Here is a 15,747-nt window from a genome sequence, read left to right as displayed (position 1 = left end):
GATCTAGACGACCCTATCAGACTACAGGAGCTGGACATCACTGACACAGGGCTGCAGTGACACAGGGCTGCAACGATCATCACAGGACCGTGAGGAGGTCACAGTGTCCGGTAGATATTTCTTAGAGCTGGGAGCTGCACATGGTCTCGTTATCTATAATGGGATGTCCCGATGGCCCTCCTCCGGCGCCCTCACCTCCTTCCCTCGCTCAGGAGGTACTAGCATTGTGGACTACCTTATCGGATCTCCGGCTTTGGCACACCTTATCCCCGACTTCTCCATTCCGCCACCCCCTTTTGAAGATGACCATGCCTACCTCTCTTTCATTTTACCTGCACACCACCCGTCCCTCCACCACCTCCCCCCATCTCACATTACACTCAGGTCCTCTTTAATCACAAGCTTGACCTTGTTTACTCCAACCACATCTACCGCCAACTCCAAGATGTGGAACCTACTATCCCCCTATCCACCCTTACAACACAACTCACCACCATACTCCACACATCCGCCACAGCTTCTTTCATATGCACGCGGCGGTCTACCGCCAAGCCACCTTGCGGTTCCATGCCCTAGAAATGTTGGTATGATGACGAATGTTGGGCCACACGCTCCCGTCTTAAGCATGAGGTACGGATTGGGAAGTCACGAAGCGCCAAGCGCAACGGATTTCTCAACGGCTCACCCGACACAAGAAACGGGAGTTCTATGCTCGGAAAGAGGATGAGTTATACTGACTTTTCTTAGGGCCAAAGTGCAAAGAGGCATGGAGGAAACTCTGAGAACATCGCCCTCCCACACCTATCACCTGCCCAAACACATGGCACTCCTATGCACCCTCCCTCTTACCATATCCCCCATCAGCCACCCCTACCCCCACCACCAGACCCCCGCCCCACCACCTCCACCTTCTTCACAAAGGGCATGGTCCTCAAGGCCATTCGTAGACTATGCAATGGGCGAGCCCAAGATCATGAGGGACTCACTGCCGAGTACATCTCGCATGCCCATGATACCCTAGCGCCCCTACTAGCCTACATGTTCAATAGAGCCCTTTGTGAAGTCCACCCTCTTGTTGGTCCACCAACACCATCACCCCCATCCTGAAAGCCGGAGATCCACTTGATCCTAATAACTACAGGACGATCATGATTGGCCACACATTGGCCAAGCTCTATGGATCAGTGCTAGAGGCGGAGCTCAGTTCATTTGCAGAGAGCCAGGGATGCAGAGCCTCAGGACATGCTGGCTTTCGGAGGAGCTACTCTACCCTTGACCACATCTTCACCCTCCATGCCATCATCGAGGAGGGTAGAGCACGACACCGGAGGATTTACTGCTACTTTGTGGATTTCCGCAAAGCTTTTGATACTGTACCCCGAGCCCGCCTCTTACACCGTCTACAGGAGATCGGAGTCCCATCTGACATGGTTTGGAGCATCATCGCCCTCTATGAGTCCGTCACCCGACGAGTGAGAGCCCCAGGAGGTACATCACGAGAGATTTCCAGCACCATTGGGGTGAAACAGGGCTGCCCTCTGTCACCCACTCTTTTCGGCCTCTACATTGACGAGATCTCGAGCTTCATTGATGGATTAGGTGGGGCTGGTCCCACACTGGCAGGCATATTGATCCCCATACTACTTTATGCAAATGACATCGTCCTCCTGTCAGACTCAACCGAAGGGCTTCAGAGACAGTTGGATGCCTTACATGACTTTTGCACTCAGCGGGACCTCTCTGTTAACCTTGGTAAAACCAAGGCAATGGTCTTCAATACCTCCCACCCCGTCACATCCAGATTGAGCTTCACATATAGAAGGGATCCTATGGAGATTGTCTCATTCTATGTCTACCTTGGTGTCACTTTCAGTGGCCCACGCTTTACCATGCTTCCCGCAGCACATGACAGAGAGTGACGCGGGGATATGCAGCCTTGAGCTTACTTGAGCAGCAGTGCTTCCAGGCACATTTCCAGGAGCCCAGGACAAAGGGCTGGCTTTTTGACACCCTCATCACACCAGCCTTGATGTATGGAGCAGCTTTGTGGGGGCCAGATTTGTCCGATGAGGATTGGCAGCGAGTTGAGAGGCCCCAGGTCATGATGTTCTCCCGTATGATCCACAGCAAACCATCAGTCCCACACCAAATTATCCAGGCAGAGTTTGCTGCAGCCCCGATGGTAGTGGAGGCACTCTTCCAGACAGTTACATACCTTCATCGCATCAGTCACATGGATCCCTTCAGGTACCCGAGGCTTGCCCTGGAGTCCTCCAGACAGCTAGCACTTGAGGGGCACTCTAGAGTATGGTATGCACTGGTTTCCACTTGGTTCTCAGTATACGGGCTCTGCATGTACCACCTACCCCCCCTTCAGTACAGTTTGGACTCCCCTTTTTTCGGCTGTCTCACGAGGATACACACATTGCACATGGATCACACCCCCAAAGCTCCCCACGAAGATGCACTTTTACAGAGACCACTTCCTCACACTCACTGAGGATGGATTCATCCAACAGCCGGGCTACTTGAGTGTTCACATGTCCCATGCCATGTGGATTGCGATTGGCCAGATACGGGTTTCTTCTCACCACCTTAGAGTGGAGACAGGTAGAGTTGAACGCATCTTCAGAGCCGGGAAGCTTGTACAGACACCCAGAGAGGAGAGGATTTGCCGACTATGCCACACAGAGGTTGAGACGGAGGAGCATTACATATGTCGTTGCCCAGTATACTATGAGATCCGCGGGAGGTTTCACTGTCTATTTCGTGAGGGATTCGGTCCACTCTCCAGGATCATTGACTTCGAGGACCAACGTTGCCTGGGCCTCTTCCTGCTTAAGCTCCGCAGACACAGGGACACCTTGAGACATAGGCCCAAGCCACCCCGCTCCCTCCCTCAGCAACCAACCATCACCAGTTTCTTCCGGACCCAGGAGGTGGAGGAAACCAACATAGTGGATCTTGTGGACCCTTCACGAGCTGCGCTGGACCTACCTCGCCCGAGAGGAGTTACCTCGGACCGAGCCTCTGCACTCCAGCGTGCCCGATGCCCTCGCCCCCCCCCCCCCCCCCCCCCCCGTCGGCCACGATCACCTCATCAGCTCCAGATCCAAGACATGCTCTATCGCCATCGAGCTACCTTTCCACGTGACATAGCTGAGGGAGACCTCTCGGCCATACTCGTCAATTCCATGCTTGACATTTTGGAGAGTGGTATACCATCTACTCGGAGCTGATGTTGCTCCCATGTTTTTATGTTCTTAGTTTTCCATGACGAGTTTCCATGGACAGTTTTGTATCACCCCAGTGAGATAGCTATATTTATGTTTTCATTCTGTTTTATTTTCCATTCCATGATGAGATATGCCATGGACATTATTGTACCACTTTGGTTTCATAGGCGCATTGGGTCTTTAGTAGACGCTTAATATATCTTTCTTTCTTTCTCTCTCCTATCATAGATCCTAGCCTTTGGGAAGCCTATGCACGATAGCTATATGATGTGCCAAACCAGCCTATACCACAAATGTCACACATCCCTTGGCCTACATCTTATCTCTTTGATTCCCCCAATGTCATTAGGGCTCTTAAAAGGCTGCATAATGGGTATCCTCCAACCGCCTCAGAGTAGAGACTGGCAGAGCTGAGGATATCCCACATGAGGAGAGGACATGCACAATATGCATCATAAGAGCAGTAGAGGATGAGGCCCATTATATGTTCAATTGCCCGGCTTACTATGAGATACGGGGGAATCACAGCTCCAGAGGGGGGGCGACAGACACAGATTACTACATTTTTTCAAAGATCCATCCCCAGAGAGCAGAGACACTTAGAGCCCGCAGGAGACAAAGGACACCTGGCTTTCGGACACCACGCCTATACCAGAGAGAGATGACAGAGATCAGAGCTCAGTCTCACAGAGAGGGTGCGGAGCGACTGGCTTGCTTCAGAGCACACCCAAGCATGTTCTTCAGGGAGCTGTGGACACCCCCTTCACTGATGTATACCATTTTATACCCCCAGTATGGTACAGGATGGAGCTAGCTAGGTTGCATATCATGATTGTATACTCCATGCATATAGCTTTGCATTCTCCTAGTAGTAGAGCTCCATCCCTTGCACACCCAGATTCAGCTTTTTTTTTTGTTCAGTACTTTTTCATTTTGTTGGGATGACAGAGGATACCCCATACAGGTACTCAGATTTGTCTCATAGGCCGAGTTCGGTCTTTTGGAAGACGTTAATAAAATCTTTCTTTCTTTCTCTCTTTCACATATGAGCAGGAGACAGTGGAGTATGTTGACTCATACACATATCTTGGAGTGGTGTTCACTGGGCCCACATTTTCCATGAGGGGGGCAGCAGAGGCCAGACTAACTAGAGGATATGCTGCACTAGGAGGTCTAGAGAGGATGTGCTCACAGGTACAGTTTCACAAGCCATGCACTAAGCTGTGGCTTTTTCACACGCTGGTCACATCGGCGAAGCTATATGGAGTACAGATCTGGGGGCCTAGCCTAGATCGTCACAATCGATCAGGACGCACATACGATGGATGGAGATCGATGGAGAGACCACTTGTGTCCATGATCTCCAGGATGATTCGGGCTAAGGCCTCCGTACCCCGTGAAATTATCAGAGCCGAGATGGGAGCACCACTTATCGTAATCGAGACTCTTGCCAAATCAGTGTCCTTCATTCATAGCACCTGGGAGCTTCCCCAACACCGGTATGCACGACTTGCTTTAGAGTCCTCTCATCAGCTAGCCATGGAGGGAGACACTTCATGTTGGTATGCGCAGAAGCATCCTGATTTGAGCTCCATGGGTTCAGTATAGATAGACTTCCACCCTTCCAGTACTCTCTGGAGGCACCCTCTCTCACCTTGACACATTCTGAGATTAGTAGAGTCATCAGACAGGACCTCATTCAGTTGGACACTAGGAGGACATGGCTAGAGCCCTCACAGGAGTTGGGGACGAAGATGGCTTTCTATAGAGACCATCTTCTCCGCACCACTGAGGATGGCTTTATACTTAGACCGAGCTACATGGATACCCATATGTCTCATGGATTGAGGTGCGCCGTTAGGCAGATCCGCACCTCTTCACATCAGTTAGAGATAGAGACAGGCAGATTTAGAGGCATACCTCCAGGGGACAGGATTTGTCAGATTTGTTGGATAGAGCCAGAGACGGAGGAGAACTACATCTGTCGCTCGCTGCACAGCATATTATGAGATTCGAGGGCACTACCATTGCCTTGTCAGAGAGGGATTTGGACCACTGGCTAGAGTCATGGACTATTGTGATCAGAGATGCTTGGGTTTTTATCTCCTCGAGATCCGCTAGCTCAGAGAGTCCATGATCAGGAGCAGACGCCCGACTGGCAGGGAGTCCACACAGAGACAAATTACTGACTTCTTTAGAGGGACTACCCGGGAGGACACACAGCCGACAGCCCAGTAGTAGGCACCCCGTGGGACTCTAGTTGAGAGAGCTATCCAGTTGGGCAGATCCAGACGCCCGAGGGTTTGCGGATCCTCACGTCGGAGACGGTGCCTACACCAGAGGATTCAGAGCATCATTGCGAGGCATCATTGCAAGGCATCAAGCTCGTCTGACCAGGCATCTCACTATGGAAGATATCCAGGCCATCCAGCAGAGACCCATGCTAGAGCTCCTAGGATGATTACCACTCTAGCCATATACTGTTGTACTCACTGTCACTTTTGTACTCCCCCATATTCATGTATTCATGTATCCATGTACTCATGTACCCCATTTTGACTAGTAGCACTCTCCCTAGTTGCTGCTTTCGGATGCTCCCTACTAATGTATTGTAGGGCTAGATACTTATCTTCAGTTCTTTCTTTTCTTTTCCAGAGAGTATATCAGATGTCACATGATTGTAACTTTGGTCTCATAGGTCACTTTGGCCTTTTGAAGACGTTAATATAACATTTCATTTCATTTCTCTCTCTCGAGTCGTAGCACGAGACTCGGAGGCGAGATACATGTGGATTAGCTTACGCCTCTCGGAGACCAGATGGATTTATATCGCGCTTTGCTACTTTCCTCTGAAGGGGTCGCGGTTTGCCACCACCGAGGAGCTGGGTGGAGGAGAGGCTAGTGAGTCTCCATACTTTGTCTTATCTGAGGAGATCTTACACTATTCGACACTGGGAGAAGTCTTCTTGATGGGGGACTTCAATGCACGGACTCAGAGCAGACAGTGCGAGATCTATGACTTTGAGGATCCCTTGAGACTAGAGTCGCTAGTAGCTACAGAGGATACAGGGACCACTCGGATCTCCGCTGACGGAGGAGCTGACAGCACTGGATATGGGCAGCATTTGCTGGAGCTTGGGGCCCGACACCATCTCGTTATTTATAACGGGATGACTCAGTGGCCAGATTCAGGTGGGTTGACTTGCTTTCCAGTGGGGGGTGGCAGCAGTACAGTGGACTATGTGATGGGGTCCCGGGAGGCAGCAGATATGGTGTCTCACTTTACCGTACCACCATGCCCCATTGGGGCGGATCATACATATCTATCCCTCATTTTTAGGAGCTTACTGGAGACCCACCCACCCATCATACAGCCACCACGCACTATTTTCCACTTCACTCAGGACCTAACCGATGTGTATGACTATCATGTTCATGATCAGCTATTTGCCTTAGACCCATCGGCACCCATGGCTATGCTCACCTCCAAGCTCTCACATGTACTGCACTCCGCAGCCATGAGGAGTTTCCCATACCACATACAGACAGGACAGCCACCTACATCTGGGAGCATGCCCTAGAACCGATGGTATGATGATGAGTGCAGAAACCTTTACCGTAGTCTCCGAGTGCAGAGGGCTCGCGGGGAGATCACCCAAAGACAGGCAGGCAGGAGGATGCATACTCTCACCCGCCGTAAGCGGCGAGCTTATGAGGAGGCTCAGTACTGGGACACACATCACATGCTCATGAGCAGAGATGCTGCTGCTGCTTGGAGGAGACTCAGAGAGCCCCGTCCTTCCACACCTATTACCGATCCTCAGACCTGGCAGACATATGCAGAGAGTACTCTATGATGTGCTTGCACAGCCCCCTATACCACAGCCCACAGAGCCATGCCCCACAGTCTCCACCTTCTTCACCCCACCTATGGTTAGGAGGGCCATATGCCGACTCCAACATGGACGGGCGACAGATCATACAGGATTAGAGGGAGAGCATCTCATCTATGCTATTGATACATTGGCACCATTTCTTGCTCATCTCTTCAATAGAGGGGTTTCCGGCTGAGTGGACGATGCACACTACTGTGCCGATCCATAAAGCGGGAGATGTGCTAGACCCCGGGAACTACAGGACCATCATGATTGGCCATATATTGGCCAAACTATACAGGGCAGTTTTGGAGGCAGAGCTGAGCACTCATGCAAAGGATGGGGGATTGAGAGCAGCAAGCCAAGCAGGCTTCCAACGAGCCTTCTCGACCATCGACCACATTTTTACATTGAGGTGCCTGATTGATCAGGCCCAAGGCACGGAGGCAACGGCTCTATTGTTGCTTTGTGGATTTCCGCAAGGCATTTGATATTGTGCCCTGAGAGCGCCTCTTTCGGTGACTACAGACACTAGGCATACCTTCAGACATGATGTGGGGCATATACAGGCTATATGAGCAGGTCTTTGGGAGAGTCCGATGCCCAGGAGGCTTGTCCGACACAGTTGCTAGCACCATTGGTGTGAAGCAGGGGTGCCCGCTCTCCCCCACGCTCTTTGGGCTCTATATTGATGAGGTGGTCGACTACAGCACACAGGGAGGAGGCTCTGGGGTTGAGCTATCAGGTATTACTGTCCATGTTATCCTTTATGCTGATGACATCGTCTTGGTATCCGACACGCAGGTTGGGCTTCAAAGACACCTTGTGGCTCTTGATGACTTCTGCGCACAGCAGGGGCTCACAGTGAACCTTGGGAAAACCAAGGTTATGATCTTCCACACCTCACCTGCAGTCAGGAGCCACACTACTGTCACATTAGCAGGAGGGCGGGTCGAGGTGGTGAGCTCTTATGTTTACCTTGGCATCACATTTACTAGCTCAGCTGGACGCTTCTCCATGGCTCAGGCAGTCCGAGACAGAGTGACCCGGGGGTATGCAACTCTTGTTGGCCATGAGCGTCAGTGTTATCAGGCACATTTACAGGAACTGCGCACGAAGGGGTTGCTCTTTGATACATTAGTGACACCAGCCTTGATGTATGCAATAGCGGTTTGGGCACCAGGGCTTGCAGCCTCCACATGGGTACAGCTGGAGAGACCACAGATCTTGATGCTCTCGAGGATGATACGCAGCAAACCATCCGTCCCGCATGACATTGTTCGAGCTGAGTTTGCTGCACCACCTATGGCAGTGGAGGCATTGTTCCATACGATCTCCTTTATATACAGGATGAGGGAGATGCCCACGGAGAGATTATCCCGCCAAGCTTTTGAGGCATCCAGACAGCTGGCCGAGGCTGGACACATTGGATCTTGGTATGCACAGATGCTATAGTGGTTCTCACATCATGGGATAGACATTGAGCGGTTGCCACCTTTTCAATATGGGGTACCTCTCTCTCAATGAGAGGAATAGAGTGATGAGGCAGGACATATGGCAGTGCTACATACAGGAGACATGGACAGCAGCAGAGAGCCCACTGCCACCGAAGATGTTGTATTACAGAGACCACTTTATGAGCATCTCAGGGGATGGGTTTATACAGCGACCGCGGTATATGGATGTATACATGCCACACAGCTCTCGCGTTGCTATTGGACAGCTACGAGTCTCATCACATCAGCTAGAGATAGAGGCTAGGAGAGCGGCACGGGTTCCCAAAGCCGAGCGGATATGCAGATTGTGCCGCGAGGAGGTGGAGACTGAGGATCACTTTGTATGTAGATGTAGAGCCCACCAGGGGGTCAGAGATAGTTATGCAGGATTGTTTGAGGAGCACTCTTCACTACATCAGTTGATGGAGGCCTCGGACCAGCGACAGCTTGGCAGACTACTACTAGAGCTTCATAGTTCTCGAGAGAGACTCCTCCAGACACCCACTCCCACTAGGGGTGGGAGATAGTCCCAGCTCACAGATTTCTTCCAGAGAGCTATGCCAGTGCCAGGTGATGTACCACGTGGGGTGACCGCACAGAGTGTTGAGGAATTGAGAGCCAGGAGGAGACCTAGACAGATTGGACACAGAGCACCCCGACTCCACTAGATGGAGACACAGGAGAGGCTAGCTCACTTTTATTCAAACTCAGGGTACATGTTCACGCCACTCACAGCCTCAGCATCGGCGATGTATGATATCTTATATCCCTCTTATGGCACTGGATGGAGTTGGACATAGATCTACATAGCATGCTTGTACTACCCCTTCAGCATATAGAGATGCATCTTGCCTTAGCACTCCATCCCCCCTTTATATTGTTTGTATATGGGCTCCACCGATCCATGATGATTCACAGTTGTATCCACACACATGCACACTTTTTCTCTACTTTCTTTTCCTTTTCTTCCGATGACCGGAAGAACAAAGTTGTATTATTTTTTGTCTCATAGGCCGACTTTGGCCTCTCGTAGACGTTAATATATCTTTCTTTCTCTTTTTTTCGTGAAATGGTGTTTTATATTATATGTAAAAATGTACATCAGCCACATGGCTCACACAGAACCTATGGCCTCAAAAAAAGCCCCACAAAAGATCCTCTAAAGGATCATGACCATGCAAACCTGTACACTTAATAAGAAAGCCTCCTAGCCAAATAAGCATCCCAAATAAAAGCATCAAAGATGAGCCAGCCGAGCCGCCATAGACCATAACGAAATAACATCTGCATCCAGTAGCTGAGCTGAGAGAAGAGAAGAAAACTGCCAAAGCAGCAAACCGCGGATACGTAGAATGTGCCCATGTATTCCAGACAAGGAATCAAAGATGAACCCATTCCGTGTAGTCCAAATATGCCAAAGTCCTGTCCATCTAAGGAAATGGAATATCACAAGGTGACTGTCCGAAGTAATGACTTGAGGACAAATCCCAAATATCCACTGATGAGCCGAAACAGTAGACATTTCTACTGCCTCCCAAACGCGAGGCTCCCAAACGCGAGAGACAAAAGACCAAATCTGACGGGCCACTGGACAACTCATGGACAACTCATGAACAGATGCATAACTGTTTTAGTGCATGTAGTGCAGAAGAAGCAAGAGGCCAATGTAATTTTACGACGGCTGAGCTGATCGCGTGTAGGTAACCCTCCCACCAACATCCTCCAAATGAAAACCTTACCTTGGTAAGAGAGTTTAGACTGCCAACCACGCATAAGAGTTTTCTACCACCATGATTTAGACTTGTGCAATCCCCACACCGTTGAAACCCAATCTTTCTCTGATACGAGCTTATGATAGACCTGGTTAGCTGAAAGTGATATCAAGTCACGAGATTTACATAGTGCCCAATCAAGCCAAGGCTGATCTGCAGATGGCCGAGGCAATGGAGTAAAAGGCTCAACTGCATGCATGATGTCAACCCATAGTGGCTGAAATGTCCGAGGAACCCTAAAGTGCTACCGAATACGACGAAACGAATATGGATTGTCACGACCAGGTATCACAGCATCTCGGATTCTAACCAAGCCTAACCTGACCATGCGGTTGAGTCGTATGCGGAAGCATCTCTGTGTGTCTGGCCAAACAATGACACGTGACTCCACAAATGTTTCGAACTGCAAAGAGTTCAAAAGTAGTCTTTCATGACCAGGATCCCATCGAGCCAATAGTAGAACTTCATGCCAAGAAAGGAGAATATGCGATAAAATGTGAGATAAGCGAATACGGACAGGATGAGCCACATTCACAATGTACCATGAAGCCTGCACACTTGTCCGTCCATGTGACAATCCCTCCAACTCAATCAAGTCACGAGCCATGAATACCCAAGGCTGCTCCTGCAAACACATATCCTGAAAAAGCGCCCACCTACGCGCCACCATATGCAAGCGGACATCCAGTAAAGCAGCCCCACCCATTCTTTTGGGTGTCGTAATGTGATTCCAAGCTATCCATGTTTGACCCATAATATTTCCTTGCCTCTTCCACAGCATAAACCGAATGGGAGCAACCAAACGCAGAAGAGATTTGTGCGTCCAAGGTAGCAAAGGCAAAAAATAGGAAATCATGCTAAGCATAATAACCTAAGCTACCTTAACCCTCACGTGCATAGGCCACCCTTGAGCTTTCCAATACACAAATTTATCCGAGATCCAAGCAGAAATCCAAGCAAGAAGCGCTTGGGGGTCCACATCAGGACATGGATACCGCCCACACCAGGGGTACACTGATTGATCGTGCGATTGAGCTTGGGTGGTCCAGACGCCCACGACTACGGAGGGGGGCATCCCAGTATAGACGGAGGTTGCAGCGGCAGATTCGGATTATTCTTGCGAGGCATGCGGGACACCCAGTCAGGGTGCTGACCACAAAGGATATTGAGGAGATCCGCCAGTGTCCGATGCGGCACATATTATGAGATGGAGGCACCTCCATAGTGTACCCCTCCGTCCCACATGATATTGTATCCTCTCACTATATTCCACTCACCTCCATAGCGTACCCCCCCCTCGCTATATTCCAGTTCCAGTTTCATTTTCTAGGTGCCAGTAGTATCATCTTTATTTTTCATTTTCTGGGTTTTTTTATCCAGACATTGTATCAGATCCACCATGATGTAACTTTTGGTCTCATAGGTCATTATGGCCTTTTGAAGACGTTAATATAACATTTCATTTCATTTCATTTCTCTCTCTCTCTCTCTACAGGAACTACAGGACCATCATGATTGGCCATATATTGGCCAAACTATACGGGGCAGTTTTGGAGGCAAAGCTGAGCACTCATGCAGAGGTTGGGGGATTGAGAGCAGCAGGCCAGGCAGGCTTCCAACGAGCCTTCTCGACCATCGACCACATTTTTACATTGAGGTGCCTGATTGATCAGGCCCAAGGCACGGAGGCAACGGCTCTATTGTTGCTTTGTGGATTTCCGCAAGGCATTTGATATTGTGCCCTGAGAGCGTCTCTTTCAGCGACTACAGACACTAGGCATACCTTCAGACATGATGTGGGGCATATACAGGCTATATGAGCAGGTCTTTGGGAGAGTCCGATGCCCAGGAGGCTTGTCCGACACAGTTGCTAGCACCATTGGTGTGAAGCAGGGGTGCCCGCTCTCCCCCACGCTCTTTGGGCTCTATATTGATGAGGTGGTCAATTACATCACACAGGGAGGAGGCTCTAGGGTTGAGCTATCAGGTATTACTGTCCATGTTATGCTTTATGTTGATGACATCGTCTTGGTATCCGACACGCAGGTTGGGCTTCAAAGACACCTTGTGGCTCTTGATGACTTCTGCGCACAGCAGGGGCTCACAGTGAACCTTGGGAAAACCAAGGTTATGATCTTCCACACTTCACCCGCAGTCAGGAGCCACACTACTCTCACATTAGCAGGAGGGCGGGTCGAGGTGGTGAGCTCTTATGTTTACCTTGGCATCACATTTACTAGCTCAGCTGGACGCTTCTCCATGGCTCAGGCAGTCCGAGACAGAGTGGCCCAGGGGTATGTAGCTCTTGCTGGCCTCGAGCGTCAGTGTCATCAGGCACATTTTCAGGAACCCCGCACGAAGGGGTGGCTCTTTGATACATTAGTGACACCAGCCTTGATGTATGCAGCAGCGGTTTGGGCACCAGGGCTTGCAGCCTCCACATGGATACAGCTGTAGAGACCACAGATCTTGATGCTCTCGAGGATGATACGCAGCAAACCATCCGTCCCGCACGACATTGTTCGAGCTGAGTTTGCTGCACCACCTATGGCAGTGGAGGCATTGTTCCAGACGATCTCCTTTATATACAGGATGAGGGAGATGCCCACGGAGAGATTATCCCGCCGAGCTTTGAGGCATCCAGACAGCTGGCCGAGGCTGGACACACTGGATCTTGGTATGCACAGATGCTACAGTGGTTCTCACATCATGGGATAGACATTGAGCGGTTGCCACCTTTTCAGTATGATCAGTCTGCTCCACGGGGATACCTCTCTCTCAATGAGAGGAACAGAGTGATGAGACAGGACATATGGCAGCACTACATACAGGAGACATGGACAGCACCAGAGAGCCCACTACCACCGAAGATGCTGTATTATAGAGACCACTTTATGAGCATCTCAGGGGATGGGTTTATACATCGACCGCGGTACATGGATGTATACATGCCACACAGCTCTTGCGTTGCTATTGGACAGCTACGAGTCTCATCACATCAGCTAGAGATAGAGGCTGGGAGAGCAGCACGGGTTCCCAGAGCTGAGCGGATATGCAGATTGTGCCGCGAGGAGGTGGAGACTGAGGATCACTTTGTATGTAGATGTAGAGCCCACCAGGGGGTCAGAGATAGATATGCAGGATTGTTTAAGGAGCACTCTTCACTACATAGTTGATGGAGGCCTCGGACCAGCGAGCGACAGCTTGGCAGACTACTACTAGAGCTTCATAGTTCTCGAGAGAGACTCCTCCAGACACCCACTCCCACTAGGGGTGGGAGACAGTCCCAGCTCACAGATTTCTTCCAAAGAGCTATGCCAGTGCCAGCTGATGTACCACGTGGGGTGACCGCACAGAGAGCAGAGGAATTGAGAGCCAGGAGGAAACCTAGACAGACTGGACATAGAGCACCCTAACTCCGTCACCGAGAGATAGCAGCTATCCGAATGAGACACCAAATGGAGACACAGGAGAGGCTAGCTTGCTTTCATTCAGACTCAGGGTACATGTTCACACCATTCACAGCCTCAGCATCGGCGATGTATGATATCTTATATCCCTCTTATGGCATTGGATGGAGTTAGACAGATCTGCATAGCATGCTTGTACTACCCCTTCAGCATATAGAGATGCATCTTGCCTTAGCACTCCATCCACATCCCCACCCCCCCTTATATTGTTTGTATATGGGCTCCACTGATCCATGATGATTCACAGTTGTATCCAGACACATGCACACTTTTTCTTTTCTTTCTTTTCTTCCGATGACCGGAAGAACACAGTTGTATTATTTTTTGTCTCATAGGCCGACTTTGGCCTCTCGTAGACGTTAATATATCTTTCTTTCTTTCTTTCTTCTCTCTCTCTCTCTCTCTCTCTCTCTCTCTCTCTCTCTCTCTCGTTGGGTCTTTATTAGACGCGTAATATATCTTTCTTTCTTTCTTTCTCTTTGTTACACATACATACACAACTGGGCTCACACATGAGATCACGCATTTCATTGAAATTGTTTCAAGTCACACTAGGTGCATGTAACTACATTAACCACATTTTTTTATATTACAAATTTGGTTTTTTTAACAAATACTTTTTTTGCCCCTTTTGCCTTAAGGTGGATACAAACCTTCCATCTCCAACTGATTTCATGGAGGAAGGTATTCAATTACTTGAAGGAGCATACAACATGGCATCATTTTCTTCTATTGTTCTTTTGGCAAAGCCATGATGTTTTTCTCGAGCATTTATTTGCCAAAAAGGCAATGCTACCATCCATCTTGTGTGAGATAGAATTGTAAGCTCTATAAAGAATTTTGCTAAATGTTACTCAAGTTAACCTTTCTCTTTTTCGCCTTCATATGTTATTTTGTTCTGACTTGGACAAGGGAAGAAACACATTTTGATTGTTGTATGGTAATAAGCCATGTTATGAAAAAGTATTGTGATGTTTTAATATTAGACTTGTGAGATCTTTCCAATCAATATTTTCTTTAGTGGATCTTGTCTACATTTTATGACGTGTATGTTGAATCTATTGCATAAAGTGTGTTGCGGTTCTTACATTACTAGTGATGAGGCAAAGCCTTTCAAGTTTAGATACATCCTCACTTGGGGTTAGTACGGATATTATGAGTTTTATGTCATCTTTAACACCAATTACCTCTAGCTTGGTAAAAGGTTCCAAGCAAGTTACAATGCATTAATTGGGCATGAACTTAGATCCATAGTGTTTGAAACGTTTTCTTAAATTTTAGGCATGATCAAGTCTTGTCACCCTAATTGAATCCAAGTTGATACTCAGAAAGTTTGAATTTTATGTTGGTTCGTAAGTGTGCACTAGTGGCTACTGTATTATATTTTGTGTGTGGATTGCGATTGTATTATATTCTATGTGTGCACTGTATTATATTTTGTGTGTGGATTGCTATTGTATTATATTCTATGTATGGATTGCTGAAAGGTAATGTCCATGGTATAAACGATGATAAACATGAGGCTGTCCTTTTGCTCAAGCATTGGTTATGTGCAAATTAATGCATATACGCACACTCAGAAGTTAAAGATAAGAGCATAGACCCAAAATCCCACAGATAGATGTGGAGTTACTTGGATTGAGAGAGGATGTACTGCCAGGTACCTTGGCTGTCAAGTTGGCATTGACATTTCCCCATCACAGCAGTTTGCACCTGTACTCATGAGCATTAAGAGCAAACTTCAGCATTGGAGCATTAGGAAGCTTGATCTGGCATCCAGAGTGTTGGTGGTTAACCAAGTGCTGCTGGCCACGGCCTGGTTCATCACCTCGTGTTGGTTTTTTCATAGAGGATGCATTGGCCAACTTCGCCGCTAGGAACTTTGTGGTCAGGGATGG

The 15,747-nt window shown here is 49.0% G+C and overlaps 1 protein-coding gene across 4 annotated transcripts in view; it reads left to right on the top strand.

Moving 5' to 3' along the window:
- ISA3 (isoamylase 3) overlaps positions 1-14,831 on the top strand; it is a 242,360-nt gene extending 227,529 nt beyond the window's left edge. For all 4 annotated transcript variants that reach the window (XM_086801733.1, XM_086801731.1, XM_086801732.1 and 1 more), the window contains exon 24: positions 14,491-14,831. In XM_086801733.1, coding sequence (XP_086657859.1) covers positions 14,491-14,604 — 114 coding nt within the window. In that variant the 3' untranslated portion in view covers positions 14,605-14,831. The remainder of the gene's footprint in view (positions 1-14,490) is intronic.
- Positions 14,832-15,747: the final 916 nt, after the last annotated feature.

This window comes from Cibotium barometz, chromosome 8 (genome assembly GCF_041138505.1).
Source record: "Cibotium barometz isolate CiBa-2024 chromosome 8, ASM4113850v1, whole genome shotgun sequence".
NCBI classification, from domain to species: Eukaryota; Viridiplantae; Streptophyta; class Polypodiopsida; order Cyatheales; family Cibotiaceae; genus Cibotium; species Cibotium barometz.
This window is presented reverse-complemented; position numbering and strand designations above follow the sequence as displayed.